Source organism: Castor canadensis, chromosome 2, assembly GCF_047511655.1.
Source record: "Castor canadensis chromosome 2, mCasCan1.hap1v2, whole genome shotgun sequence".
Lineage (NCBI taxonomy): Eukaryota > Metazoa > Chordata > Mammalia > Rodentia > Castoridae > Castor > Castor canadensis.
The window spans coordinates 75,257,751-75,285,366 of record NC_133387.1 but is presented as its reverse complement, the minus strand read 5'-3'; the positions used below and the strand labels follow the sequence as shown (position 1 = coordinate 75,285,366).

The following is a 27,616-nucleotide window of genomic DNA, read 5'->3' as shown; positions in this document are numbered from 1 at the left end:
AAAAGGTAGCATTGTCATTGTCATTTTTTTCAATGAAGGCACATAAAGATTAAATAGATTGTCCACAATCACAAAGCTAGTGCTGGATCTAAGAGTGGCCCTAGGTGGTCTGACCTCAAAGATTATGCTCCTTATTTATTTTGTTTTAAATACAACTTTCCCCTCCTTTATTTATTTATTCCATCAATATGATTCACTCCCAGTGTGGCAGTGAGAACCTATACCTTCTCCTGGTGTGTTTAAATAGACTGTATGATTGTAGAGTGGGAAGAAAGGCATGTATAAGATGGTGCAAAGACCTTGGCCTGAAGAATGAGATTAATCTCAATTTAATTATGGCTCCAGTACTTTCTAAAAGTCACTTATTATTTATTCATTTATTCATATGTGCATGCATTGTTTGGGCCATCTCTTCCCCTTACCCCCTGCCTCCTCCCTTTCCTCCTCAACCCCTGTCGCTTCCAGTCAGAACCCATTCTGCCTCTTCAATTTTTTTGAAGAGAAGACATAAGCAATAATAAGACAGACATAGCGTTTTTGCTAGTTTAAGATAAAGATAGCTATACACAGAGATTCCTAGCATCGCTTCCATGCACATGTGTGTTACAACCCGAATTGATTCATCTGTGCCAGACCTCTTCACTACTTCCTGGTCACCTTCCCATAGTGGCCTTATCATCAGTTACATTGCTGAACAAAATGATAACTACCACATACTTCCAGCACAGAATGAATTGGTGCCAATAAGTCTTGCTTCTAACCAGTATGCCTAAAAATATTTTCATCACCCAGACTTCTTGTAAGGTTGCAATAAAATCAAATCCTGGTACCACATGGAGCTTCATACATGTTGCAGATTATACACCAATGCTGGTCTCTCATGCAACTGAGTGTGAATTATTTTTCTTTAATGAGCAATCTCTAAGGAATCCTGTTAGTAAGAGTAGGTCAACTTCTCCAAACTTTAGTTCAATATATTGGGCTGGCTGTTGGTTTCATCTTTACATTTAGAAATGTTGATGGTGTTCATTGTGGTAAATTGGTTTTTGAAAGTTCTTCTCCTACCTAAGACTATTTGTCATATTTTTATATTATTCATAGATTTTAGTTATGTAAGTCATTTTACTTGCAGATTTCACAACATTCTGAGGTGCTGATGTTTTATTAAATTTGGATGAAAATGAAGTCTTTTTGCAGCTACCAGTATAAATGTCTTAATTGTGAGAATGAATAAGCAAAACAAAACTAAACTGAAAATGTCAGATTGAGGTGTAGGCAGAATCTAGGAACTATTAATAAAATGAAGTTTTTAGTTTCTTTTTTTGTTGCTTGAGATTACATTAAATAAAAAAAAGCAAACACAGTACATATACTTAGCAAATGACACAATCTTTAAAAATGTACTTTTACTAATGGTATCCTTGAATGATCTATTCCATTTTTGTTTATCCAAAATAATATAATAATGATACAATAATAGTAAGTAATAAATAATAGGTGGTGATCATCCTCTACCACTTTCCCCCAATTCTATTACATAAGAAAAACAGCTTCTTTTTCCATTTCAATAGTAAGAGTTTGTAAAATTAATTTTATTTTCACTTGCTCGGAGTTGAGGAAAATTAAAACATCAGCCTGCCAAGTTTCATTTTTGTCCTATTTTTAGTTTCATCTCAGTACATTTATCTGGATAAGAAAAATAAATGGTCTTTCAAGAGCTCCCTAAGAAACCCATCTTCCCTTGACCTCTCTTGCTCTTGACCAATATGGCTTTTTTCCAGCTTCTTGTCTTTAGGCCTTCTGGTCCTTACATTTTGGTTAGGATGCAAGACAATTCCACAGGCCTTCTCTTCCACATGATCATCTTTTTCCCAGATATCACTCATATATTGTTGCTTTTTCAATTGCAGGCATTTGACCCAGTCAAATGTTATACCATTCATTTGCATTTGTCCTCAAAGCAACCACACACTTGTGCTTAATTTACCGGCAGAAGTCAGATCCTAACCTGTCTTTCTCCTGTGCTGGGAGAAAGCAAGTTCTCTGGTGGCTGCTTTGAAGCTCGAGGTTAGAAATGCTTCCATTGCCATTTCTTTAGATGGGCATGAGACTCATCTACAATTGTCAACAAATGAACAGCTAATTAACATAGTTGTATAATGATGAAGGGTTTGCAAGACCTTTAAATAAGTTTTTTTGAAAGCCTGCATATGGGGTTTTGGAATGTTACATCAATCAAGCTTACTATCAACTTGAAACATTAATGTTGACAACTTTATACAGCTAGTAGCAGAGATAACCATTACTGACAAGGAAAGGAGATGATACATCCCTTTCTTTCTGTGTGCCTGTGATGTGAATATATGATCCTACATTTTCCCCACTAGTCACTTGATTTAATCATCATAGCTCTGTCAGATTGAGAATAACAATCCCAATTGATAGAGAAAGAAACTAATTTTCAAATATTAAAAATTTCAAGGTCATATTAATTCTGTGGTAATAGAAATATCTAATTGAAAATCTCCTTCTCCCTACACCACCAAAAGTGAGACTTATAACCCACTGCCAGTGTCAATGTAGGACTTCCCCAAGTTTTTCTGTAATTGGTATCTTCTTTTTGCAACAGTAAATATCTAAGGTAATTCCTACTACTAATAATTTTCAACAGATCACATAATCTTATTTGGCTAGATCTTAAAATACATGTTTAAATTTTTTTTTCAGACAATAGATTTTGAAGGTTTCAAGCTATTCATGAAGACATTCCTGGAAGCAGAGCTTCCTGATGATTTCACTGCACACCTTTTCATGTCATTTAGCAACAAGTTTCCTCATTCTAGTCCAATGGTAAAAAGTAAGCCTGCTCTTCTTTCAGGTGGTAAGTTTACTTACTTTAAAAATTTATATACAGTAAAAATCTCAAAAGCTCAGTCAGTGTCAATTGTTCATAAAGGTGAAATGATAATTTGATTAAAAATTTCTGTTATATGACTCATTGTAATTTTGTAAATTATTTAAAATATTGAAACTTAATGTTTAAAATCATGTGCTTACTACCATTATACCCTCATAGTTTTAGATTTGTAACTTCAAAACTGTTTTGATTTTTCTCTTAGACAATTAAATTTTTTGCACTATAGAGGTGGTTGGTTCTCTCATTGTGGGTAGCTTTTTAAGATGTGTAAATGCATTAATACCTGTTGGTAACTTATCAATCTCCACCCAGTCAGGAAAATAGAAATTTCATTATATTACACAAAAGAATGTAAAATAGGGAATTGACTAAAAGGTGTTGGAGGATGGAACAAACAAAAAGAGGGAAATAAGGTAAGGTAGCTAGAACCCCAGGAATCAATTTCTGCCCTAGGTTGGAGTCATCAGGACCCAGAAGACTAGACTTCTGAACTGTGACACAGTTCTGAGAGGAGAGCTTTGTCTGACAGATCTAGTTCCGGGTCTTTTGTGGAGACGGTGCTTCTTGACTGGCGTTTGTAGATCAGGAGTCCAAGGAGAGGCCTGTGATCCTGCACCTCAGACCTCTTTTGAGAGTGCATTAACCTGGTCAGTGTTAATGAGCTGGAAGCTCATTGTGCTCTCAATGGAGAAATGTAGTCTTTCAGAGCATTTTTCACTTTTTGATCTAAGGATCTTTTTGAGGTCTTTCAAATGATTGAGTACCTGCCTGAACTTTATTCTGTGTGTGACATTTAGAGGAAACATTCTAAACTGATGTGATGGGGTATACCTATAATCCAAGCAGTCCAGAGATAAGAATATCATGAGTCTGAGGACACTCTGTGCTACAAGCAAGTTCCAGGCCAACTTGGGGTACATTTGACTCTGTCTCAAACAAAACAAAACAAAACAAAAACAAAACAAACAACAAAAAAAGATGAAACCTTTTAAAAATAATGAAAATTAACCCATCACATGGTAAGAAATCAATCTATTTAAAAAAAAAATGACTGAGCAAATCCAAACTAACATTGAAGTATGGTTCTGTTTTACATCTTTGTAAACCTCTTCAAAGCCTAGCTTTATTGGAAAAACCTGGATAATCATATTTGCCCCTGTGTTTCTGTTGTCATATCATATCATGTGGCCTCTTGAAAACTTCACTATTTGTCCACAAGAGAAAAAGAGAAAGAAAAAAAATTCAAGTATTTATTAGTACTATTATGAAAATTATTTTGATCTTACAAATACCAAGAAAGGAAGCCAGGATTTCTAGGAGAGCCATTGGTCTGAAGAGTACTAACCTAGAATATAGCAATGCCAGCAAAGATACGAGGAGAAGTTTAATACTTGCACTGTGATAAATAAAAGTTTTAAAATATGCAATTAAGAAATAGGTGGATAAACCATAAATAAGTTTAGGCAATCTGTAAAGTGTTGAGATTTTTTACTCCTTATGTTGTAAGGCTTTTTTCTCTGCTAATGACATATTTTTTCCAAGAATAATATCATGTTAGTAAAAGCTTTTCAAAATCAAGCTTTCACATAATAATGCTTGAGGATGTATGACAACTAGCATGCTTACATAATTTTTCTCTTCTCATAATATATTTTCTGTTTTTTAAGTAATCCTGATAAAATTGTGGATTGAGATGGCTCATCATACTTGCTATTTTTATCAGCCTAAGTCTCAATATTGGACCTTAAATTGTGGTATCAGAGCTACATAGTGGTTTGGACTGAGCATTTTGATATGAGACAATCTCTTACATTAATCTAGAAATTAAAACTTTCCAGTTCTTTCCTCATGCTATAATTTATTACATACATCTTAAACTGAACAAAATAGCAAAGTTGACCTTTATGTAATTTTACATGGAATAATACTCCCCTTGAGTTTTGTGAAAGAAAAAGGAACATTTTATCTATATCAGATAAATGTGCTTGTATCAGACATGAAAGAAAGAATTATTCTAATAACTTTGGTGATTTTATGAAGAATTAATCTCAGAATTCCTTTTCTTCTAAGAACATACATTAGGAACTAAAAGAAGATGTTAAGTTTAGCAGGAGTAAAAATCAAACCAGATTTCAAAATATGAAAAAAGAAGGTCATGTTTTCTCTTAAGATGTACTGCTTTTGGGTCAGTCTCATATTCTGTACAGACCTACTGGAAAGGAATACAGGCTGTGTAACCCTCTTGAAGCAGTAATAAATTAACTCTGACTCCTTTCAAAGCTTGACCTCCACATTTTAGACTCAAGTGCACAATGTCCTTCTCAGGACTCTTTCTATCCTACATTCTTTTCAGCCATACCTTTGATAGTTTTTCCTGAGGAACAAGGAACATTATAACACAATAAAATTTTCAGGCTGAAGTATCCTTAACTCAGAAGCTGAAAAAGTAAGTTTCTATTCCTAGAACCTTGGTTGATAATAGTCTTGTCTCCATAAGATATATTTGTTGATTCCCATAGTTCATTACTATGATACCAGCAGAAATATGATAGCTGCTCAAATTACTCTAAATATCAAGTGAAAAATAAGAGTTTCCCAGCAGAGAAATTGAAAAAGGGAAAAAATGTTGTCATTAATAAATAGCAATCAAATATAGAGATAATAAAAATAAAACATTTATTTTTTCTTAGCTAAAGTTTAAAAATTATAACCAGGCATAAAGTTTGTTTATGCATGAATGTGTGCATGTGTATAGCTATGATTGTTTGACTTGGAATAACTGATGATCCATCTGGTATTTCATAAAGTAGTTAAGTTATTTCTGCATAATACTTAGTTGCAATGTAAGTTCCTCTCATCACTTATTTAGATGTGAGATGATAAACTCTATTGTTCTCATTTGGACTTCTGTTTTTTAAAATAAATCCTTAATGAAATATCTGTTCAGCTTCCTAAACTGATGTGTCTTCTGTTTCTTTGTAAATGCCAGGTACCTAGTCTCTCACTTCTCTGCTAACACAATGACCAACTTCTTTTTTTTTTTTTTTTTTAATTTATTTATTTATTTTTTCATTTTTCTTTTATTATTCATATGTGCATACAAGGCTTGGTTTATTTCTCCCCCCTGCCCCCACCCCCTCCCTTACCACCCACTCCACCCCCTCCCGCTCCCCCCCTCAATACCCAGCAGAAACTATTTTGCCCTTATCTCTAATTTTGTTGTAGAGAGAGTATAAGCAATAATAGGAAGGAACAAGGGGTTTTGCTGGTTGAGATAAGGATAGCTATACAGGGCATTGACTCACATTGATTTCCTGTGCGTGGGTGTTACCTTCTAGGTTAATTCTTTTTAATCTAACCTTTTCTCTAGTTCCTGGTCCCCTTTTCCTATTGGCCTCAGTTGCTTTAAGGTATCTGCTTTAGTTTCTCTGCATTAAGGGCAACAAATGCTAGCTAGTTTTTTAGGTGTCTTACCTATCCTCACCCCTCCCTTGTGTGCTCTCGCTTTTATCATGTGCTCATAGTCCAACTTCTGATCTCATTTCCATCCTAAGAGTCTATCACTTGCACTACTATCATTATAGACATTTTCAATGAGAAGTTCTCTTTTTCTGCAAGTGGAAAGAATCTTCAGGACTCTTGATTTTGCCAGGCTTTCTTTCCCCATCCAACCTACATGCCATGTCCAATACTTACAATGTTGTGACCATCATTTGCTCTGGAACAACAGTAGTGACTTCCTGGTGATCCCACTCCAGTTCCATTGAGTCATGAGAAGCCCACATTCATTCACAGTCATCTCAGCTTTTGCCTGTCCTTTCTATCTCCTTTCCTTACTTATTTTTGCCAATAGTACTCATCATCATCTGACATATTATACATATTTGTCTCCCCCCACTAAGAGTTTGCTGTAGTTTGGATCTTGACATCCAAAGGCCCATATGTTAAAAGCTTGGTCCCCAGGTAGCATTATTGGAAAGTGGTGAAAACTTTAAAGGTGGGGCCTATTGGGAGACCTTTGAGTTATTGCAGGCATGCTCTTGGTGGGAATTATGGGACTGCAGTTTCTTCCTTTGTCTCTCATTTTTCTTCCTGGCTACAAGATAAGCAGGTTTGCTCCACCACACACTCCAGACATAATGTGCTGCCTCACCAAAGACCCAAGCAACAGTACCAATTGATAATGGACTGTGAGCTAAAATAAGTCTTTTCTCTTATAATTCAATTATCTAAAGTATTTTGCTATAGTGATGGAAAGCTGACCAACACAAATTGTAAATAATCATGAGAGAAAAGATCTATTCTGGTCACTGTTGTATCCCCAGCAAATTGAACAGTAAATTGCACTTTGGAGGAAGGTAGACATCTTAGAAGGAGTGAGAAGTCTTGGCCATGCCTTGACTCCAACTGGGTCAGTGCAGATGAACAAACTATAGAACAGCAGGAGAAGAGCGAGAAAGGAAGCCAGACACTGTGGGAAAGAGTTCAGCTTGTCATGCTAAGTTATGAGTTCTGTCCAGAAGAAATTGGAGAGTCATTATAAGAGTTTAAGCTAGAAAATAATCACACTGCCAGTGATGTAGAAGTTATTATTAAGAGGGATGAGTATGAAGGAATAAAAGGGTCCAGAAGATATTTAAGATTGAGAATAATAATAACTATCCTTGAAAAAAGTTAATGTACCTTTTCTTTGGTTCTCCATCCTTGATTTGATAGAGCAAAATACTTACTAGATTTGTACTGTGAATCATGCATATTAACAAGCTCCTGTACCCAAAGCAAAATTCCGTTCATTTTCTTTCCCATGAAACCAGTTACACCACAAAGTACTTAATTTTTTCTCCATAAGGAGGTGAGTGAATTAAGAACAGAAAATTGTATAGTGAAAACCTTTGGAAAAATGTTCTTTTGTCAAATGATCTTGGAATGCACATTATTAATTGTCCTGAGGAGAAACTATTATGCTTATAAGGACTGCTTAAGGATGGGTTGATGCAGGTCGATAGATCTTTCATAGCTAACAAGCTACTTCATTTTGCACAATTTAAACAATCACAGACAGGGATTCCCCAAACGTAAACCAAAGACTAGCAGACTTATGTGACTATGAGGCAGGAGATTTATGGTAAATAGTCAGCATTTAAAATATGTTGCTATATTTATTAATGTAAATATAACATTTATTATTGATACAGTAAGCTTACATACCAAAATACAAATGCTCTATAAATAAGAATTTCTATCTATTAGCTAATTAACATTAATTTATATTTACTTCTTACAACTCTTTAGTACCAAATTAACACTTCTAAGTTTTATTAGAATTAGCTCTAATCCACATATTATTTTACTCTAATAAATATTTTATGCTTGCAACCCGAGAAAACTAGCAATTTCAAGGTCCAATTTCAACTGTCAATAAAGGATGGGTCCTCCTCATACTTTAATTAGCCAATAGTTTTTAATATGCCAAACTTCATCATACAGTGTTTTTTATTCTTTTACCTGAACAGTCTCAATAAAATTTGGTCTTCAAATTTTTCCACATTTTATTATAAGATTTCTTCACCCAGGATAAAGAGATTTTTGTACTTTCATTTTTGCCTCAATAATTGTACTTTAAATTATGTACCTCAGGTTCAAGAATATTTATAGTTTGCTATATTCTAATAAAGGCAAATAATGTATTTAGTACTCTGCAGAGGAGCAGAGGAGCCACAACACTGTTTAATGTCTGTGAAACTCGTAGAAGCTAGAACACACACAAAGATGTTGAGCACTTGGTCAGTATCATTGGAATAAGCTCCGTGGAAATGGAGTTTCCATTTGCTTTTTTAGTTTCTCATTATCATTTCTTAGAATCTGATTTTTCATGACTAATAGAAAAGGTCTAAAATATTTATTTGGGTTTATGTTTATAACGAACATTCTTCTTGTTCCTCTATTTTAAAATCACAGGTAAGCTATAAGATATATCATCCATGATCCATTTGACTATGAGTAACTCCTGGTAGAAATTTGGTAACTGTGTATATTTATAAATGAATACACACTCATGGACACACTCACTCCTGAACATGTATTGTAGTAGCTGAACCAATGTGTGGGTAATTGTAAGATGAAAATTTAGAGCTCTCAAACATGACTAGGATTTTCAATTTCCTTCCAAAGTTTTACAAAATAATCATTGTACCTTTTAAACCAAAGGTCATTTATTGAGAGTCAGTTGATGGAGACTCTCTAGCCTCACAGAATCATGCTGAAAGTAGAAAGCCACAATTCATACTGTCTTTTAAATCATGCCTTGCAACTTCTCTTTTCCTCTGTTTTCTTAAATATGAAATGATTAAAATAAATGTAGCCATTTTATTAGGTATAGTGAGTCTAAAACATAACGGATGCAAGTTGTTCAGAATAGAATTATATCCATTTTAAATGCTCAATAAACGTCAATTGTTGCTTTGGTCTGAATAGATAGTATAAAGATCAAATTCACCTTAGCTTTTTTTTTTTATAAAAGTTTCTGAAAGAGTAGAATTAAATTTAGAGTATTATAGGGATTTCTTTTCAATGTGAGAAATATGTGGTCTCTTTTATTATGTGGTGGTTTAATACTTTTTGTCCTATTTTAGATAGATTCAAGTAACTGGGATTTGTAATTCAGTCAACTTTTTTTGGTTGTTGTTTGCTTTGTTTGAGATAGGGCTTCACTATGTGGCTTAGGCTGGCTTCAGCTTTCAATCCTTCTGCCTGTGCCTCCCAAGTGCTGGAATTATAGACCTGGACCACTACACCTGACTTAAACCAACTAGCAGTTATCTACAGGCAGAAAGATACAACTGGCACTGTATGATATGGTAGCCACTGGCCACTCATAGCTATTTAAGTTTAACTTAATAAAGAGTTAAGTAAAACAAACTTCTATTCTCAGTCACACCAGCCATATTTTATATGGTCAACAATCCTAGGTAGTTAATGCTATGGTATTGAACAGTGCATACTTAAAACATTTCCATCACTGCAGAAAGTTTCAATGAACAATGGTAACACAGAAATATCTTGTTTTTATTGCTTTTGAAGAGAGCTCAAAGTTTACTCTTCAGCTCTTGACTCCCCTAATTGATGACTTTGTGACCAGTAAGCTTTGCTCACTTTTTACCTTCTTATCTCCCAAGTGGAACTGTAGGTCAAATAAAGACCACTTTGCAAAAGTGTTGTACACACACAGCCAGAGGTCATAACTGTTCTTTCAGAGAGGTTGCTCTGCTCCTGGAACATTACTCCTAAATTCCTGTACTTCTTTTAATCTGCTACTTATAATTGCATGTTTGGGAATTTTTGCTCATGTCCACACAGATGAAACCCAATGTAGGTTCTCAGATGGATTTTTCCTACTTCAGTCTATCTTCAGGGACTATCTGGCCTCTCTACAAAAAAAAAAAATCACTATTTTAAATTCCTTATTGATTTGTAACCCAATTTTCCTTATTTTGTTACCTGTTTATTTAAGCATAAAGAATAAAAATAAATATAATACTACCCTAAGACAAGTATAGTTGGATGGCTAAGAGGTTAAGAATAAATATCTTATGATATATGACAGTACTATATCAAAGTGATTTAATTCTTAATTATCCATATCTGGGAAACATCTGGGCCATTGTCAATTTTGCTGCTGTGCACCTAAACCTTCTCTAAAAATATAGTCTTCAAACATCAATAAAGTCAAATTCTGTAATTTTTGTTTCAAACAAATTGTGAAAAATGTGTTCAGCACTTTATCTTTTTCTTTAATGCACCTTATAAATCATTATAAATAGTTCATATTTTGCCTATCAAATTTATCTCTAATTAAACTTTTAGAAGAGTTTTTCAGTATATAGATTGGATATAAGCTCATTTCTTTTTTAAAAAGATAAACTTTCAATTTTTTAATGTAAAACTGTGACCATTAAATATGTGATAAAGCTTTTAGTTAACAAATTATCACCAAGATAAAAAGGGAAATATTTGCTCATAGTTTTCAAACAAAAAAACTGAACAGTCATATATTCCTTCAAAAAGAGCTACTAAGTGTGAGTGTGTGTAGACTCCTGTTCAGTATATACTTTACATACAGAAAAGGCAAATAAAAATTAAACGGTCCTTCCATTTTCCAGTTACTTATATTGAATACAGTGTTGTGATGCACCTAAGTTTTATAATACAAATTATTTTTGTATGTTCTAATAAATGGAAATGCATAATATGTTTAGGTTTATTTCAAATAAATGATAAAACATGTTCTTTTCTTTCTTCCTTGTTTTATTCTGAGTTTTTGTATTAAAGAGCTAAGCTGAGCTGATTAAAATCACTTCAATATCATGGGGGAAAGCTTGGGAGCGAAGATTAGCTCCTCAGGCAGGATGAGTTAGGTCATAGTTTACCAGACCGTGTTCTCCAAATCTGGAAGTCATGTTATGTCAAGAGTCAGCGCCAAAAACTCTTTTATCTTAAATTGGAACTCAGAATTCCCATAGCTGGCAAAACTTTAGTTGGCCAGTTGTAATTATTTGGGGCATTTTTTTAATGTTGAGGTTTATCTTCAATACTTGTCTTCTTTGTTTTCAAAAGTAACTATTACTTTGTGTTTGTTAAACAGTGATATATCTATCTAAAGTAAAATTCATTTTGCCATACATATATTTTGGTTCATAACATAAACAAGAGTAGAATTAATGTGAAATATAAAGGTACATTTGCAGTAAAAGTTTAATAAAGAAAATTGGTTTTGATCTGTTAGTGGGAATTCAATTCAAAGCTTCTGACAAAATTTTGTTTCTGACAAAATTTTAAGGATGAAATAGGATATAATAGAATAGTTGTAGGTTAACAAAGAAAAGAAAGTATTTGGGCAGTTATGATATCCACTAATCGTGTGTGTGTGTGTGCTTGCTTAAAGTGTAAGTTATTTTTCTTACTTTCTCTTATAATCAGCCCTGAAGAAAAATAATGTGTAAGCTTCTATGTAGAATAAAGGGAATAAATTTGTCTTATTGGCATTGAAACTCTGGGAAATTTATGTTCATAAACTTATTTGTCATCTATAAAATGGGAATAATGCAATATACCTTACAGGTTAATGTGTGATTCAAGAGATGCCACGTGTTAAAGCCCAACGTGGTATTTGCCATATATCAGACTTTCAATAAGTGGGATCTATTATTAGGAGCAACATTGGCAGTGATAATATAAGACTTTTCCAAAAGCATTAAGTTATATGCCTGGAACTCTTGATATTGCCAGATAAATAATAGGAAGTCTATCAAGCTTATAAACAGAAGGACATGGAGTTCATAAGAGATGTACAGTCAGGTAGAATTGTACTAAATAAGCACAAGCTTGCAAAACTTCATGTGTTTGAATTATTATTCTCTCTATTCTGGTACCCTCTGGTTGATTAGGAGTCCAGTAGCCACTCAACCATTAACCATCCATCCAACCTTCCATCACAACACCTCTTTTGTTGTGAAAGGTACCTCAAAGTATAATTGAGATTAATCTATAGACCTTCTCAAAGACACATGATTTGGCTTCACAGGTACTCTGTAGGATGGAACTAAAAGTTCTGGTTGACAATCTTTAGTTAAATTGTCATCAGGCAGGTAATCTAATCAGCAGTAGTTGTGCACAGGTGTGTATCTAAGCTTTGTCTTGGAACAGGACAATTAATACGTTTTTACAAATAAAGTGAGGACCATATTGTAGTCAAGCTACAATCATATGGTTTTACATTTTAACTAAGTATACATCTAGTTTGTCCAGATTTTTGTTTATGTTCTCTTCACTCTTACTCATGGACAAATTTCTTGATGGCAGAAAAGACATCTTTTTATAGTGCTGGCAAATATCTGTCATACATACTTATTTTTATGAATGTGTGATATCCTATTATCAATATATAAATCATTACAGAGTCACATTTCTTCAGTTTTTTGTAAAAGTGTAGTTTTTGTATCTTTCCAGTCAATTCATATTTTTCACTGTCCAGCACAGAGTAAGATCAGATAGAAAGTACTTCCTCACACATTAAATCTGTGTATCAACTCACCTGGGCAGTAGGATCTTTACCCTAACACAATGCAGTGGCAGGCAACTCAGCTCCATGTCCCCAGGAATCCTATTATTTGCACCAGTCATAGCATAAGTGTGACTGTTCTATAGTGGCGTTCCAAACGATTTGTCATGCTATGTTTAAGAAACATGAAGGTGTTTACCTTATCTGTGTTATCTATTTTGTTTATTCATTTTATGTTCGAGAGCATAGTGAACACTTTTAAAGATGTGAAGACAATTTTCCTTTTCCAGGTCTAAGAATGAATAAAGGCGTCATCACCCCTCCCCGTACCTCTCCAGCAAATACATGTTCCCCAGAAGTAATCCATCTGAAGGACATTGTCTGTTACCTGTCTCTCCTTGAAAGAGGAAGACCTGAGGATAAACTTGAATGTATGTGTTTTTTTAAGTTATTTGCCATGGTTGGTATGGGGTGGGAGTAGGGGAAGGAGAGGGACTGCAAATTTATGCACTTTAATTACCTCAACTCCAGTTCTCTACATTATTTGTTAAATTAATTGACCTTGCTCAACAATAAAAATTCCTACTACTAAGAGTCAGATAATTTTATCAATTTCACATTCTTTATCAAGTTCCATTTATTATTGATGATTTTTAAGCATATTTTTCTATTACATGATGTTTAAAATTTTTTTCTTCAGTTCCTTTGAGTCAATAAGGTGCTATTAGGACTTTGTATCACTGAGCAGGTTTCCTACGTATACCCAAATTACACCCTTCTTCAGGGACTAATACTCCTTGCCCGCCCACAGCACCAGCACACTCTTTGGCAGAGAGAATTTCTCAAGTGCTAAACTTCAGAGTCTCATTTATAGGATTTGACTGTGGGTGCTATAAGTAGTTAAACAATAACTTTATTTTTCTTTTACAATGTTTCAGGTAAAGAATTTCTATTTAGTTGGAAATACCATACTATTCTCTTTAATAAAATACAGTGACTGAGCTCTCTCTGGTGGCAAGCTATACTCATTGCAATGCAAGCAGCATTTTTCATTTACTCTAAACCTGGTCATTAGATAATCTATTCTCTCTTTAAAGTTCTTTATAAGTATAGTGTGGGTAGTTTATTCAATGATCTAATTAACTTGATTATATTGGAATTTATAAATTTTTTGCTACTAAAATGATAGTGAAGATAGTGAATCCAAACTTTAATATTTCTAAAGCAAATGTACAATGTGTTATTTCATGATTGTGACTAGGAAGCATTTTTAGTTAAATCTAGTGGTATCTTTTTGATAATATTTCTCCTACCAATGAAGATTCACTATAATATGATTATTTAAGAGTCACACCTGCTTAGCTTATGAATAAATCATATGAACATCATTCTTTAAATATGTATTTATTATTCATCAATGTTGAGTATTTGCACTTCAAGATTTATTTTGTATTCCTAAGAACCAACAGAAATCTCTCTCATTCCAAAATAAATATTAATGTTCAGTGAATTTCTATTGAAGTCATGGCCAGAGAGAAAGTTTGCTCAGGTGTTATCAAGACCATATTTGGGATGATTATGAAAATAGAGAGATAAATATATTTCCCAGATCTGAGAATGAACAAAGACACCATCAATCTTCCCCAAAATGGTCTTTAGTGTTGCAGTTTAATTATTCTAGGTCAATTCATATTATGTGGTTTTTAAGGTGGATTTCCTAAGAACAACAATTTTTGTTTTACAGTTTGAGGTCTTAACCCACATAGCTTTTGTCCGCAATCACAGGCAGAAAGTTAACTCACAATTTATTTAACCACTTCGTTAATCAAGTCATCTTCTCCTGCCGTTTACTTTCCTTCACTGTTATCAACCCCCCTCTTCTTTTCTTTCTTTGCTCTTCTTCAGTTTTTTTTTTTGTTTGTTTGTTTTTAAGCTTACACCAGATTCAGGTAAATTCAGACTCTTCTTATTGGCTAACTTGTATGGTAACGTATTATTATTATTATTACAATTTCCTTAAGACTCCTCAAAGTAGATGATACTTTAATTTCCTTCTCTGCTATCCGGATTTGGTGGTTATTACTCTGGCTATCCATCAAAATCATCATGACTTTTTTTTCACCTTTTCTTTTTTAATGACCATGCCTGACATTTCCCCACATCATTTACATCAGTCTGTCTCCCTCGCCCACTTTCTTAGCAGTTTACCATATGCTTTTACCATTCTACAACTGCACATTTACAAACTCCTAACATTCATGTATTTTTTTGATTTATAGCTTAAAAATTTTTTTTCTCAGTAATATTTTTAAAAGTATTTGACACTGTTTAGTTTAATATACTCACTTCCAAAGGGTTATGACTTATTAAGCACAATATAAAACAGAAGAGCAGAAAGAAGAAAAGCCAATTATGATGAACAGAATAGGTGTAATGAAGCACCTAAAATAATTATCTTGTTCAGGTGAACATTGAATTTGGGTCTTCCTTTCAAGTAGCTAAGCAGAAAGGAATACATACACATTGATTTAGGTCAGAGGTTCCAAACTTCATCACTGTCAGAACCACCTGCAGGACTTGTAGACGCACAGATTGCTGAACCCTACTTTCCAGGATGTCTGATTCAGCAGTCATCAAGTGTGATGCAAGAATTGGCATTTCTAACAAATTTGCAGGTGAAGCTGATGTTTTTGGTCCAGGGGCCACATTTTAAAAAGCCCTGTCTTATGAAATTTCTTCTTTCCAGTGAACCCCTCTACACACATACATACAAACAATTCATAGGACATAAATTGATTTTCTTGGAGTTGCTAAATCACGGCAGTGATTCTTTTAGCTGGCTTATTAGATAACATAAATATTGTCAGTTTTTACAAAAGGAATACATTTTCTAGGAAAATAACATTTCATAGATCTATTCAGTGCTTGCTGCCCTTTACACTTTTCCCTTCTGCCTTTCCTTTCAGGTATTTACAGTAGGTTTAGTATAAAGTTCATTCCATTGAAAAGAAACAAAGATAAGTTCCTGAACTTTCTACCTGTGAGAAGTCATTTCTTTAACTTGTTTTCCCAAACCCAATCCAAATACTTCTCTGAGGACCTTTCCTTCCCTGGGGTTATCAGGTAGAAGGTATTTATGAACTTCCTCCCTGGGAAAGTGTGTACTTTTGCATATACCATATGTGCGTTCAGTTATGGAAGCGGCCAACTTTTATCTTTCCTGGCTTTATCAATGATCAGCCATTCCCATGAATGGACGAGGATGTGATTCTAGGACTGATTTGCCCTCTAAACCTTAAGCCTACCTCAGTACCTTTTGGGAAGTCATTAAGGTTTTCTTGTAGTGTCTTTTCATACCTCAAATTCTGTGACCTCCCCTGCCTTTTATTTAGGCACCTACTTTTATTGTAATACCATAAGTCTTGTAACTTCCAGGAACTGCTTTCTTTTTTTTCTTTATTCATTTATTCATATGTGCATACATTGTTTGGGCCATTTCTTCCCCTTACTTCCTCTCTCTCCCCGCCTCCCGCCCCCACCTTCTCCCCCTCTCCCGCACCCCATCACTTCCAAGCAGAACCTGTTCTGCCCTTTTCTTCAATTTTGTTGAAGAGTAGACATAAGCAATAATAGGAAAAACATAGCGTTTTTGCTAGTTGAGATAAGGACACTTATACAGAGAGATTCCTAGCATTGCTTCCATGCACATGTGTATTACAGCGTGAATTGATTAATCTCTACCAGACCTCTTCACTACTTCCCAGTCACTTTCCCATATTGAGCTCTGTCATTTAAAGGTTACTGTACTAGCTCCTCTTTAGTGGGCACATCAAACACTTTCAAGTTTTGGGTTTCCTACCTTTCCCTATTCCATCTGTATATGTTCTCCCTTTAGCATGTGACCCATGTCTAATAACATTACTGCATTTGTTTTAAGCCTAAAATCCACATATGAGGGAAAACATACAATTTTTAACCTTCTGAACCTGGGTAACTTTGCATAAGATGATGTTCTCCAGTTCCATCCATTTATTTGCAAATGATAAGATTTCATTCTTCTTCATGCCTGAGTAAAATTCCATTGTGTATAAATACCACATTTTCTTAATCCATTTGTCAGTAGTGGGGCATCTTGGCTGTTTCCATAACTTAGCTATCATGAATAGCGTTGCAGTAAACATGGGTGTGCAAGTGCCTCTGGAGTAACCTGAGTGGCATTCCTTTGGGTATATCCCTAGGAGTGGTATCGCTGGATCATATGGCAGATCTATGTTTAGTTTTTTAAGAAGCCTCCATATTGTTTTCCAGAGTGGCTGTAATAGCTTGCATTCCCACTAGCACAGGAACTGCTCTTTCTATAAAATTTTAAATTCTAACATATTACTTTGACCATCACCTATGTTCATTTAACTTCCTACTCTTCCTCCTTTAATTTAAATATAGTATAGCATAGCCTAGCATAGCATAGTACTCAAGAACATGGGCTTCTACCTTCTCTTCAAATCTAAACTGATCCTATAATCTATGATAATACTCATATAATCCATGATATCAGTTATTCTCTCACACTTAGTTTCAGTTATCCAATTTATGAACTCATACTGAGATGGCAGCAATTAGTGAAATAAAGATATAATTCTAGAGATCATTCCTCTTCACAAGTCCTCAGCTGGCTTTCTGTGCCCAATGTTTCTTTAAATTCTGCCAGATAAAGGTAATCCCGATTCTCTGTTTGTTCAAATACCTACCTGTTTAATCATCATCTCACTCATTGGGCATGAATTCTTATACTCCATCTTGTGTCATCTAAAACCTTGTCAACTACTATCTCTATTCTTTACTGTTGCCCTTCTGACTCAGGGAGAAATATGACTTTGATAGCTATCAGCTGAATAACACATGAAATTTAAACCCTGAACTTGTCATCGTGAACTAATCTGGCTCCACAATTTGATCTACATTTTCCATCTTGCCTTTTGCTTTACCTGCACACACATGCACAAACAGTGTTACACAGGTTAACTTTTCAATCATTAGATAAGCCCTGCACTTTTCCACTTTCATGCCATTGTTTATACCTTGCAATCTGTAATTTTTCTTTCTTACTGTATTTCTGATCTACTCCCATCTGCATCAGAGTCCACCTCACAATAGATCCTCTTGCCATCTCCAGATAGGACTTGTTTTGTTCTCTCCCATATTTTACATTTAAAAAAAATGTGTCACTGAAGAGAAATGAACATGAAAGCCTTTGGAAAGTAGATAATCAATATGATGATAATGAAGAGTAATCTGTATGGTAAATTTACTGCTATGTGCAGTGTTATCCTACAACTACTGAAATTGAACATTGAAGAGGCTTTGAAGATCATCTATCTGGCTACCCTTCCTATAGTTCACCAATAAAAGAAACTAAAGCCCCAAGGATAAGCTCGCTATTAATTTTACCTTCAATTATTCCAGCTGAGACTAAAATCCATAATTTCTGACCTAGTCTATAGTGAGTGTCCCTTTTATTTTGAAAAACTGCCATTTGTTGTTTTTAATTGCTATTTTTCTTATGGGAAAAAAGAGGAGAAGTGTTTTTCAATACATTGGATGTCAAAACGCTAAGCACCTTTTTTTTCTTAGCCTTAAAGTTTAAGTAGGTTTTGAAATACATGTAACAGCAAAAAATTGTGTATTAAAGAAATTTCATATTAAATGCTTCTGGAATACATACTTTATATTTAATCACAAGTCTTATGTTAACATTTTCATATCAATAATATATTATGGAAAGTGAAAAAACAATATAGCATGTATAGTGATATATTTGGTTGGAAAAGTAGACAGAGAAGAAACTTTCAAATCATTTAGAAAAGAAAAAATTATAAAAATAATTCCCTTATCTTACATAATATATCTTGACTCTAATCTTTTAACTAAATATATGTGTAGGCACATAATTGTTTCTATATAAAGTGAAATTTCATGAGCATAAAAATAGAAAAAAATGAGGGCTAAATCAGCTTGCAAATTTGTAGCAGTTACCCACCTTTGGAAGCCATGGTGTTGTGGAATAATTTTAACATTGGGCTTGTTTTTGGCATCTAATCATCCATAAACTTATATGGGCTTTATTGATTTTTTTTTTAAGAATGCACCAAATGTATTTAATGCAGATTATTGGCAGTGAATCTAGAAGTACTGTAAATACAACTAACCAGAGCAAAGGACATTCAGTAATTGTTACTGGATAGATAATCTATACCCTATGTGAGATTCTTTGTTTTAAAAGGGAAATTAAATACTGAATAAAACAAATTCGATTTTTGTTGAGCATATTCTGAATGTACACTTCCCTATATTGTGTCATTCACCCCTTGATCTTGATCTTTTCTCATCTTTTTAAACAGCTTTTTATTAGTATATAATAGTTTTACAGGGGATTTCATTGTGGCATTTCCACATATGTATACAATGTATACAATGTATTGTATACAATAGTGGTTCAACTCCTCCACTATTCTCTTTTTCCCCTTCTTAAAATTACTTGGACGGGTTTCAATGTTCCATATTCATGCATCTATAAAAAATACATTGAACATTTTCATCCTCTTCATTTAACCTCCCCCTCCCATTAACACCTTCCCCTTAACATGACCTGTTTTGCATTCCTTTCCTTCATTGTTTACGTATCTAGTATCTAAAAGCAAGAGCTACCTAGTCAATGATTCTCTTGAACTTGGGGCATGCCTTTACTTTTAAATATTGAGAAGAAGTAGTTTTATTATGTTATTTGAAGAATATATGTTAATTTAATCAATATTATTTTAAAATTTTCTTTTAGGTTTTAAAGTTTCATTGTATATTAAATTTTACATAGTGAGGGGTTTCATCATGACATTTACAAACATGCACATATGTATGTTTACACTATTTATAAACAAAGTTTTAGAGATATTTTAGAGATTTATTAACACAAACAATTTTTCTTTTCTAAGGAGTCAATAATTGGGCTGGTGAAGAGGCTCAAGTGTTAGAATGCCTTCCTAGGGAGCATGAAGCCCTGTGTTCAAATCCCAGTACCACTATAAAAAGGAGTTAATAATTACCTCTCCCCCCTCTCATACTCCCACTCCTCCCTCTCCCCCCCCACTTATTTGATTAGTTTTCTCTCTTTCTATAACCAATTCTCAAATTATCCTCAATCAATTTTGGCTTGAAAACTTGTGCTGTTCATGCATTTTTAAATCTTTTCATTGCTAATTATCCTTATCCCTTTTATGTTGTTATATATTTTGAAACCAGTGTTATTTAGATGTCAAACTTCCAAAACAGATCTTAGAATTATTGTTTTTTCTTTCTTTTTTTTTCTGTCCCACCTTCTTTTATTTTTTCCTCACATCTTTCATTCCTCATGGAACATATTTCAGACTTTTGTGGTGACTTGCCCCCCATTCTTTTAATTATTTAAATTTCACAGAGCACTAATTTTCTCAGCCATATCTTTATATTCTCTTCTTCCTATTTCATGAATTTAAACTTTCCTTTTCCTTATAAGGTCTTCCTGTCCCATCCTGCCCCACAATAAGTGTCTTAATGATATGAGATGGTTTATAGACATTTATTCAAGGATGGTGCCATACTGTCCCTCATTCTAAAACATAGCTTTCTTAAGGCCTTGCCTTGTTCCTTTAGTTAGCACAATCTCTCAATGGTCTGTATATTCTTGCCACTTCCAAATAATTTTTTTTTACCATTTTCTGCTACACTGCAAAATTTTGAAATGCTCATTCTCAACATTGTGGTAGGTATTATTTTTCTTCTGTACATTATTCTTATAAATTGAGGATGTGATAGGGGATGATCTCTAACATTTGCAAGTAAAGATATTTAAATCTTTTAGCCAACTTAAAATTTATTTTCATGAATTCAAAAAGACTCACTTACATGGTAACATCTTTAATATCTTTTTACCTCTTGTAAAAAATAGAATGCCATAATTAAGTTGGCTACTTTCTTTTTTTTATAATATACAGACTAATTTTATGTCTTATACATAGTCATATCTTAGAATTGGTGAAATATAACAACACTTAAATAACAGGAATAATCATTAGCCACAGCTATATGATCAAGGTCATTGCATAATTATGCCTCTTAGTTATCAGCGGCTTTGTTGATATTATAGATCCCAGACATCAAGATCCTCCAGGAAATTATACAAACTCAACCCAAACTCTCACTTCTGCACTTTTGTTTTTACAGCTGTGTCATTCTTCTCTGTTTATTTCAAAATGGCACCTGCAGCCTCTTCTATAAACTTCTAATGGTCTGTGAGTTATACAAGGAAATCCTCAAGCTGGTCACGTGTTCTACTTTACTGAGATCACTCACACAGAGCCAACACTCTCCATTCTCTCCTTGATTAGTTCAGTAATTACTTATCCTATGAAACTCCACCACAGATCTGAGCAAACCATTATAGTCTTATGAATAATGAATTTTGTATGGTATCTTCTTTCAGAAAAAGAATTCCTTATCATGTACCCCAGGGTCTGAGGATAGACCTTAAGAAGAGTTTTGTATTTGAATAGCAATCTGCAACTTCTGTACGCATATGTCTGGCCATCTTCACCAAATATCAATTTTATGGCCATATCACTTATTTTCCCATATCCATTCTGTGTTTAAACTCTAGACTCTGAATAACTATTTCAGCTCCTTCTTTCCTGTTAAATTAGAGCTTATATTTAAGGATCTAATGATACTGAGTTTGAACAAACAATAATACTTTTTCATATTTCCTAAGTATAAACAAATTCAATAGACTATATATCTGAAATCTATTATTTTTGTTAACTGAATAATTCATTGTCAATTTAGCTTGAGAAATGATTTCACAAAATAATTGCTTTGACAGAGGGTATGTTAGTACTTGTTTTCATCAGAAACTAAATTTTAGAGAATGTGCCTGAAACTAACATTGATCTTGTTCACCTGTAATCTTTTTTTTTTAACACCTCTTTTATTCTAGTTATGTTTCGCCTTTATGACACGGATGGGAATGGCTTCCTTGACAGCTCGGTAATTTTTTCCTTCAAATATTCTGTGTAAATTTCAAAATATTTGTTCTGAAAAGGCAACGAATAAATTTATAGCGATTACCACAGAAGGCACACTTAATGTAATTTATAACCACTCACACAACATTTTCATCATTTTTTGGAAGATAGTTGTGTGAGGAGACAAGTTTGTGATTATTCTATTATTGAATAGTTTTACTACAAAACGTGACTCTTTTTCCACACTACACTTAGATAAAAAAAGAAGACTTCAAACTTGTCTGAGTAAAACATTCAACAAAGTTGAGACCATTGATCTAGAAGCAATGAGAGAGATAAGGAAAATATTGAGAATATATAGAATCTAAAGATATCATGAAATCAATTAATTTTATTATTTACCCTCTTTTGAAAAGTATTTATAGTTACATATGCTGTTTAAATAAGTGAATATATTTACAGATTGATTTGACAAACTTCCTTTTAGAAGAACTCATGCAACTTTATATGCAGCTTGCCCTCAATAGTTTAAGTTAAAAAATAATGTAAGGAAATACCATTTCTAGGATTAACCAAAAAGCATAATCAAATGTTTATTTTATTTATAAAATATGGAAACCATTGATAACTTACAGAGAAATAGAAATCAGGCCCAGTTCCAACACACATATCAGCATATCATATGTTCTTCTATTTCAGGTTTCATCTAATAATCTTTTATATTTGCTAATAAAATATTTTGCATATTATATTATTTTTTATTTTATCAAGGAAAATAAGAATAGTGACAAGAATCTCACAGACTAAGAAAGTGTGCAGGCAAATTTGTAAATATTATGATGTATTTAACTACGACGGAAATACACACTATGTCCAGTCATTGGAGTTATTCCTGAGTTTCTCTGTCATCTAATGGACTTCCATATAGTACAGTCCAAACAGACTTTTAAAACAGAGCAATGACATTGGAGACACATTTATGAAACACTGAGTGGGATAATGGTATATTGGCTTCTCCAGACAGATATGAACAGTTACAATTTCTTCTCTAGTAAATGACCACCACTCTGAATTCTTGCTGTCATTGTGGGATTTCTTATTTTAAATTTCAGTAACTTTTCACATGCATTACTTTTAAGTGCCTACTAGTCTCTAGTTTTCCATGTAGGAATGTTAAGGTACACAATAAATTTGCTCATTTTCTGGTACCATTTCACAGTTATGAATTTAGATTTCCTGTAGGTGTTTCAATATGCTTATTGTAGCATTCATGACTACAGAAATGAAAATTACATATCAATGCAGGTTGTTTTATTAGATGTTTACTTTTAATTAAATTGAAAATAATGTTTCTTAGCTCGGCTTTTAGGCATGGATTGACAGCTGTTTTGAAAATTCAGTCAAATGTGTTTTTTTTTTTTTTTTGGTTGATGGCCTTTTTGGGGGAACATATATAGTAGATTACTAGCAATATTTGTGATTTTATTGCCAGTATTGAACAGTGAGCTAAGAATAAATGTATATGTTTATGGTTAGACTTTTTTGGGTAATTAAATCTTGGATTTCATCCCTAGAATGTTTTTCTACACAATCTATTGTCTCACTATACTTCCTTCAGAATCTTTTCTAAATTGCGGCTTCTGAAGTCATCTTTCTTGATATTTTAAAGGTGTAGCAGTTCACCTTTTGGAGGCAAAAGAGTTAAAAATCAATAATTTGGAAAATGATTAATATATCTCATAATAAGGGTTAGTATTTATTGGTCACTTGCAATATACGAATAACAAGATAAATATATTTTAGATGATAGCATTGGAAATTTTCAAAGCACCTCTGAACTAGATAATGTTAGCATTTCTATTTTACAGTTGAGAAAACTGAGTTTGAAAGCATTTAATGACTTATCTAATGAACACATGCCCATGTAATAGACCATGAAAATAGGTTTTGTTCTTCAAAAAAATGTATGTTGTGACTTTAACCTTTCTAAGCTATTAATGTGTGCAGAAGCAACAATAGCATATATGAGAGATTACTAACACACACAATTTTAGCAAATTAAAAAATTTACCAGTTTCTAAGAAAGTCATTAATGTTTGTATTTTGGGACAACCTATCTTACATTGTTCCTGTATTCATAATTATATTTTTTCTGGGGAGGGATATAGTTTTCGTTAGTTTCGCAGAAGGAACCATGGCTTCCGTCAATCCAGTTCTTTTTTGCATATCTTCTTCTCCATCTGATGAACAGTGACTTCAAGTATTAGATTAAGAATTCTAGCAAAATAGTCTTTGATAAATATACTTTCAATTCTTATTCTTTGGATATTTCTTGCATTTTAAGTTATACTGTAAAAGTCCACTTTTAAAATTATATTTTCTCTACATTTAAAATTACAAACTTCTTCAAAGCCATTTTTGTTTAATCTTTTCTGGGGAGAGATAGGGGAAAATTAAAAGATTAAGTATATGTATGAAAAATATTTTCATTTACTTAACCAAGCTATATGTATTGACGAGCAGTTCTTCAAAGAGTGGACATTTGAGGAGCATAATATGAAAATTCAAACTAAAATTCTACCTTCTCCCAAAATAAACTCTACATATACTTAGCCTCCAAACCCTGACCCAGAACACACTCTTTGCAGAGTAAATTATCCCAGTAAATCACGAAGACAGTCAATATATATTCTGTGTATCAAAATCAAAATAAACCTTTCAGTTGCCCTCACACACTTCCTTCCACATCTGTTTTCAAGCCAAAGGGTCAGTGATTTAAAAAAAAAAAATCACATCCTGTGAAAACATACAAGTGCTCTTACTTTCACCAGGCTCTCCTTCCCAGGAAAAGGAAACCTTTCTTGGAATAGTGCTGCCCTCTCCTGGTGAAGGTTTCTAGACAAAGTACAGGATGAATTTACATTTAAGCTCTGTATAGGCAATAAAATCTCTACATAGGATTTTCTATACATGTATATATAGTTATATAAAATTGATGATATGACTTATGTTGAACTCCAAGACTTAGATTAACAGGATCTTACTCATATTCTTTCCTTTTCCCCTCCTTCTCTCCCCCCTGCTTTTTCTCTTTCTTTTCTCCCTCCTTCTCCAGGAGCTAGAAAATATCATCAGTCAAATGATGCATGTTGCAGAATACCTTGAATGGGATGTCACAGAACTTAATCCAGTAGGTGTATGAATGATTTAACTGTTGATTACATTATAGAAGCCTCTTTCTTTTAAAAATCTTTTCTGGGACCCTAATTTAATACTATTGTTTGATTTTGTCCAAGTTACTATTTCAAATCAAACGTCAAAGTGGACTCTGAGTGAGAGTTTTCTAAAACTATTAGCAGTAATTTATAAGCATTCTATTTTCTTATTTTATTCTTATGAATAAGATTTATTTTGAATATAAATTTTAAAAATCCCCCCTTTATTCAGTTGCCTACTAAAACATACTTTTTTAGAATTTTGACTTTAGCCATTAAGTAATATTTTGGGGGAAGGTGATACATTTGATTTTAGTTTTATTTTCAGATAATTAAATTTAGCAAAGTGTCCATTAATAAAGCAAATGCAGATCAATTTTTTTAATGAGTTGCATTTGGTATAAATTCAAGAAATGTATTTGTATACTAGCGTTCACTTTTATATAGTTAGTGATACAGTAATGATTATGTGATAGCATTTCACTTTTTTTTTTTAAACCAAAGACAGTAAAATGTAAGCCCTGTGCAAAGGGGGTACCATTTCTACTGAGATTGGACTTTTACAGTTGTAATGCAACGTTTTTGTTTGTTCATTCGTTTTGTTGTGGAAATGTACCTGCTATGCTCATAGCAAGTGATAGCCATCATTAACAAATTGCAGTTTATTTATGGAATAATGAAGTAGATGGTGACATGTATTTAATTTGCTTCTTGAGTCACTTTAATACTCTACTTACTGAAATTAGAAGGTTTCTTATAAGTTCTTTTGCCCTTTTTGGTTATGTTACTCTCCTATCCTACTCACCTTTCTACCTGTAAAGATTGGTCATCTCTCTATCAGTCCTGCTTGTTCCTGTGGCAGTAAGGGAAGGACAGTTTTATTTTTTCCTGTCAGTTTTAAAAGCAGAAATGGCACTACCACTTTCCAGCAAAATTATTTCTGTTGATTGGTTATGTAGGTTTGAGCAAAAGGAGATCCGAATGCTCTGAAGAAGGGAGAAGCTAGTTGCCAGATAGCCTAGCTATGACAAATACCTACAGGCGAATGCAACAGTACCCATAGCAGTATTTACTGTATGTGTTCCTGATAAATCTGCCTCTCCTCTGGATAATTTAACTGTAGGATGTCAACATAAAAGCCTTACCTTGAGCATTGTGTTTGCTCTGTGGTAACTGCCTCCTAGCACCTAAGACTTTGATGGCTCACACTTACACACTCCTGTTAAATCTGCAAAAGTAAAGAGAAGTGAACATTTGAGGTTGATTGCAACTAGTCAGCAGATTTAAATGTCTTTAGAAGGAGCTTTTATCAAACTCACCCAGCTTTACCATTGCATGTATTAGGTATAGAAATGAAAACACGGCCATCTGGAATAAATACTCTGTTTCAGAGTTCTCTTCTCATTTGTTTCTTTCTTCTAATTCATCAGCATGCTCTCAAGAGGCACAACATTTCAACTAGATCTCATGTTATTTTTTTCAAATTCCAAATACTTTCTATTATCTTTTACTTTGAGAATAATGAAATAATTATCACAACATCATTCTCTTCCCCCAAAAAGTCTCCTTTTTTCCAATACCTGTAGATTAGTATGTGCTATGAAGTAAAATAATATGATTTTCAAATATTTTCTCAAAAAGGATACCAGGAAACCAAACACAGGATTGTTTAAGCCAATCACACTTCCATCAACAAATGAAGTATTTCATTTATTGCACCTTTTCAAAATTTTGTTCTAATGCTCTCTGCATTTATTTCTTTTTGTCCAAAGTGTATAAATTTCTCATGCTCTCGAAAGGCAGTGAGTGCCTTTCGTCTTTGGAGTTCTTACTCTGTTTACCATTATAGTGTCCTTAGGTGGGAAAGAAGTACTTTGCCTTCTCGTAGCCAAGAGCAATATGGTTGGAACTTATGCATAATTTGCATAAGCAACACTAACATGACACCACATGTGCCAAGGAGGGCTTTTATTTATAATGCACTAAATCATTTAATCCTCACAATAACCTTTTGAAGTATCAGCATTATCACCATATTCCACAGAAGTAAATGTATTCCCTTTGCGTGCAAACTATCTTCAGAAAAGAAGTTGAATCAAATATGATTAGATCATTTTGCATTTTGGCTCTATTAAGTTTCTTATAGGCAATTAAAAGCCACTTAATTCCTTCACCCCTTACTACTTAGCAAAGAATTATTTGAGCTCTTTGCCATGAAGTTAATTTGTTCAGACATTTTCTGGCATATATATGAACCTAAAAAATAATCTTGGGAAAGTAATTAAAAACCACTTTCACTCTTAGATTAAAGTTACATTTTAGCTGTCCTGATCATTAGACAAATATTAAAAAGTTAAGCACTTATTTCTAAAAGTCG

At 33.4% G+C, this 27,616-nt stretch overlaps 1 protein-coding gene across 10 annotated transcripts in view; it reads left to right on the top strand.

Annotated features, from left to right (window-relative positions):
• The window catches only part of Dgkb (diacylglycerol kinase beta), a 648,179-nt gene that overhangs the window by 158,373 nt on the left and 462,190 nt on the right, over positions 1-27,616 (top strand). For all 10 annotated transcript variants that reach the window (XM_074065058.1, XM_074065065.1, XM_074065064.1 and 7 more), the window contains 4 exons: positions 2,728-2,881; positions 13,265-13,405; positions 21,997-22,046; positions 25,140-25,214. In XM_074065058.1, coding sequence (XP_073921159.1) covers positions 2,728-2,881; positions 13,265-13,405; positions 21,997-22,046; positions 25,140-25,214 — 420 coding nt within the window. The remainder of the gene's footprint in view (positions 1-2,727; positions 2,882-13,264; positions 13,406-21,996; positions 22,047-25,139; positions 25,215-27,616) is intronic.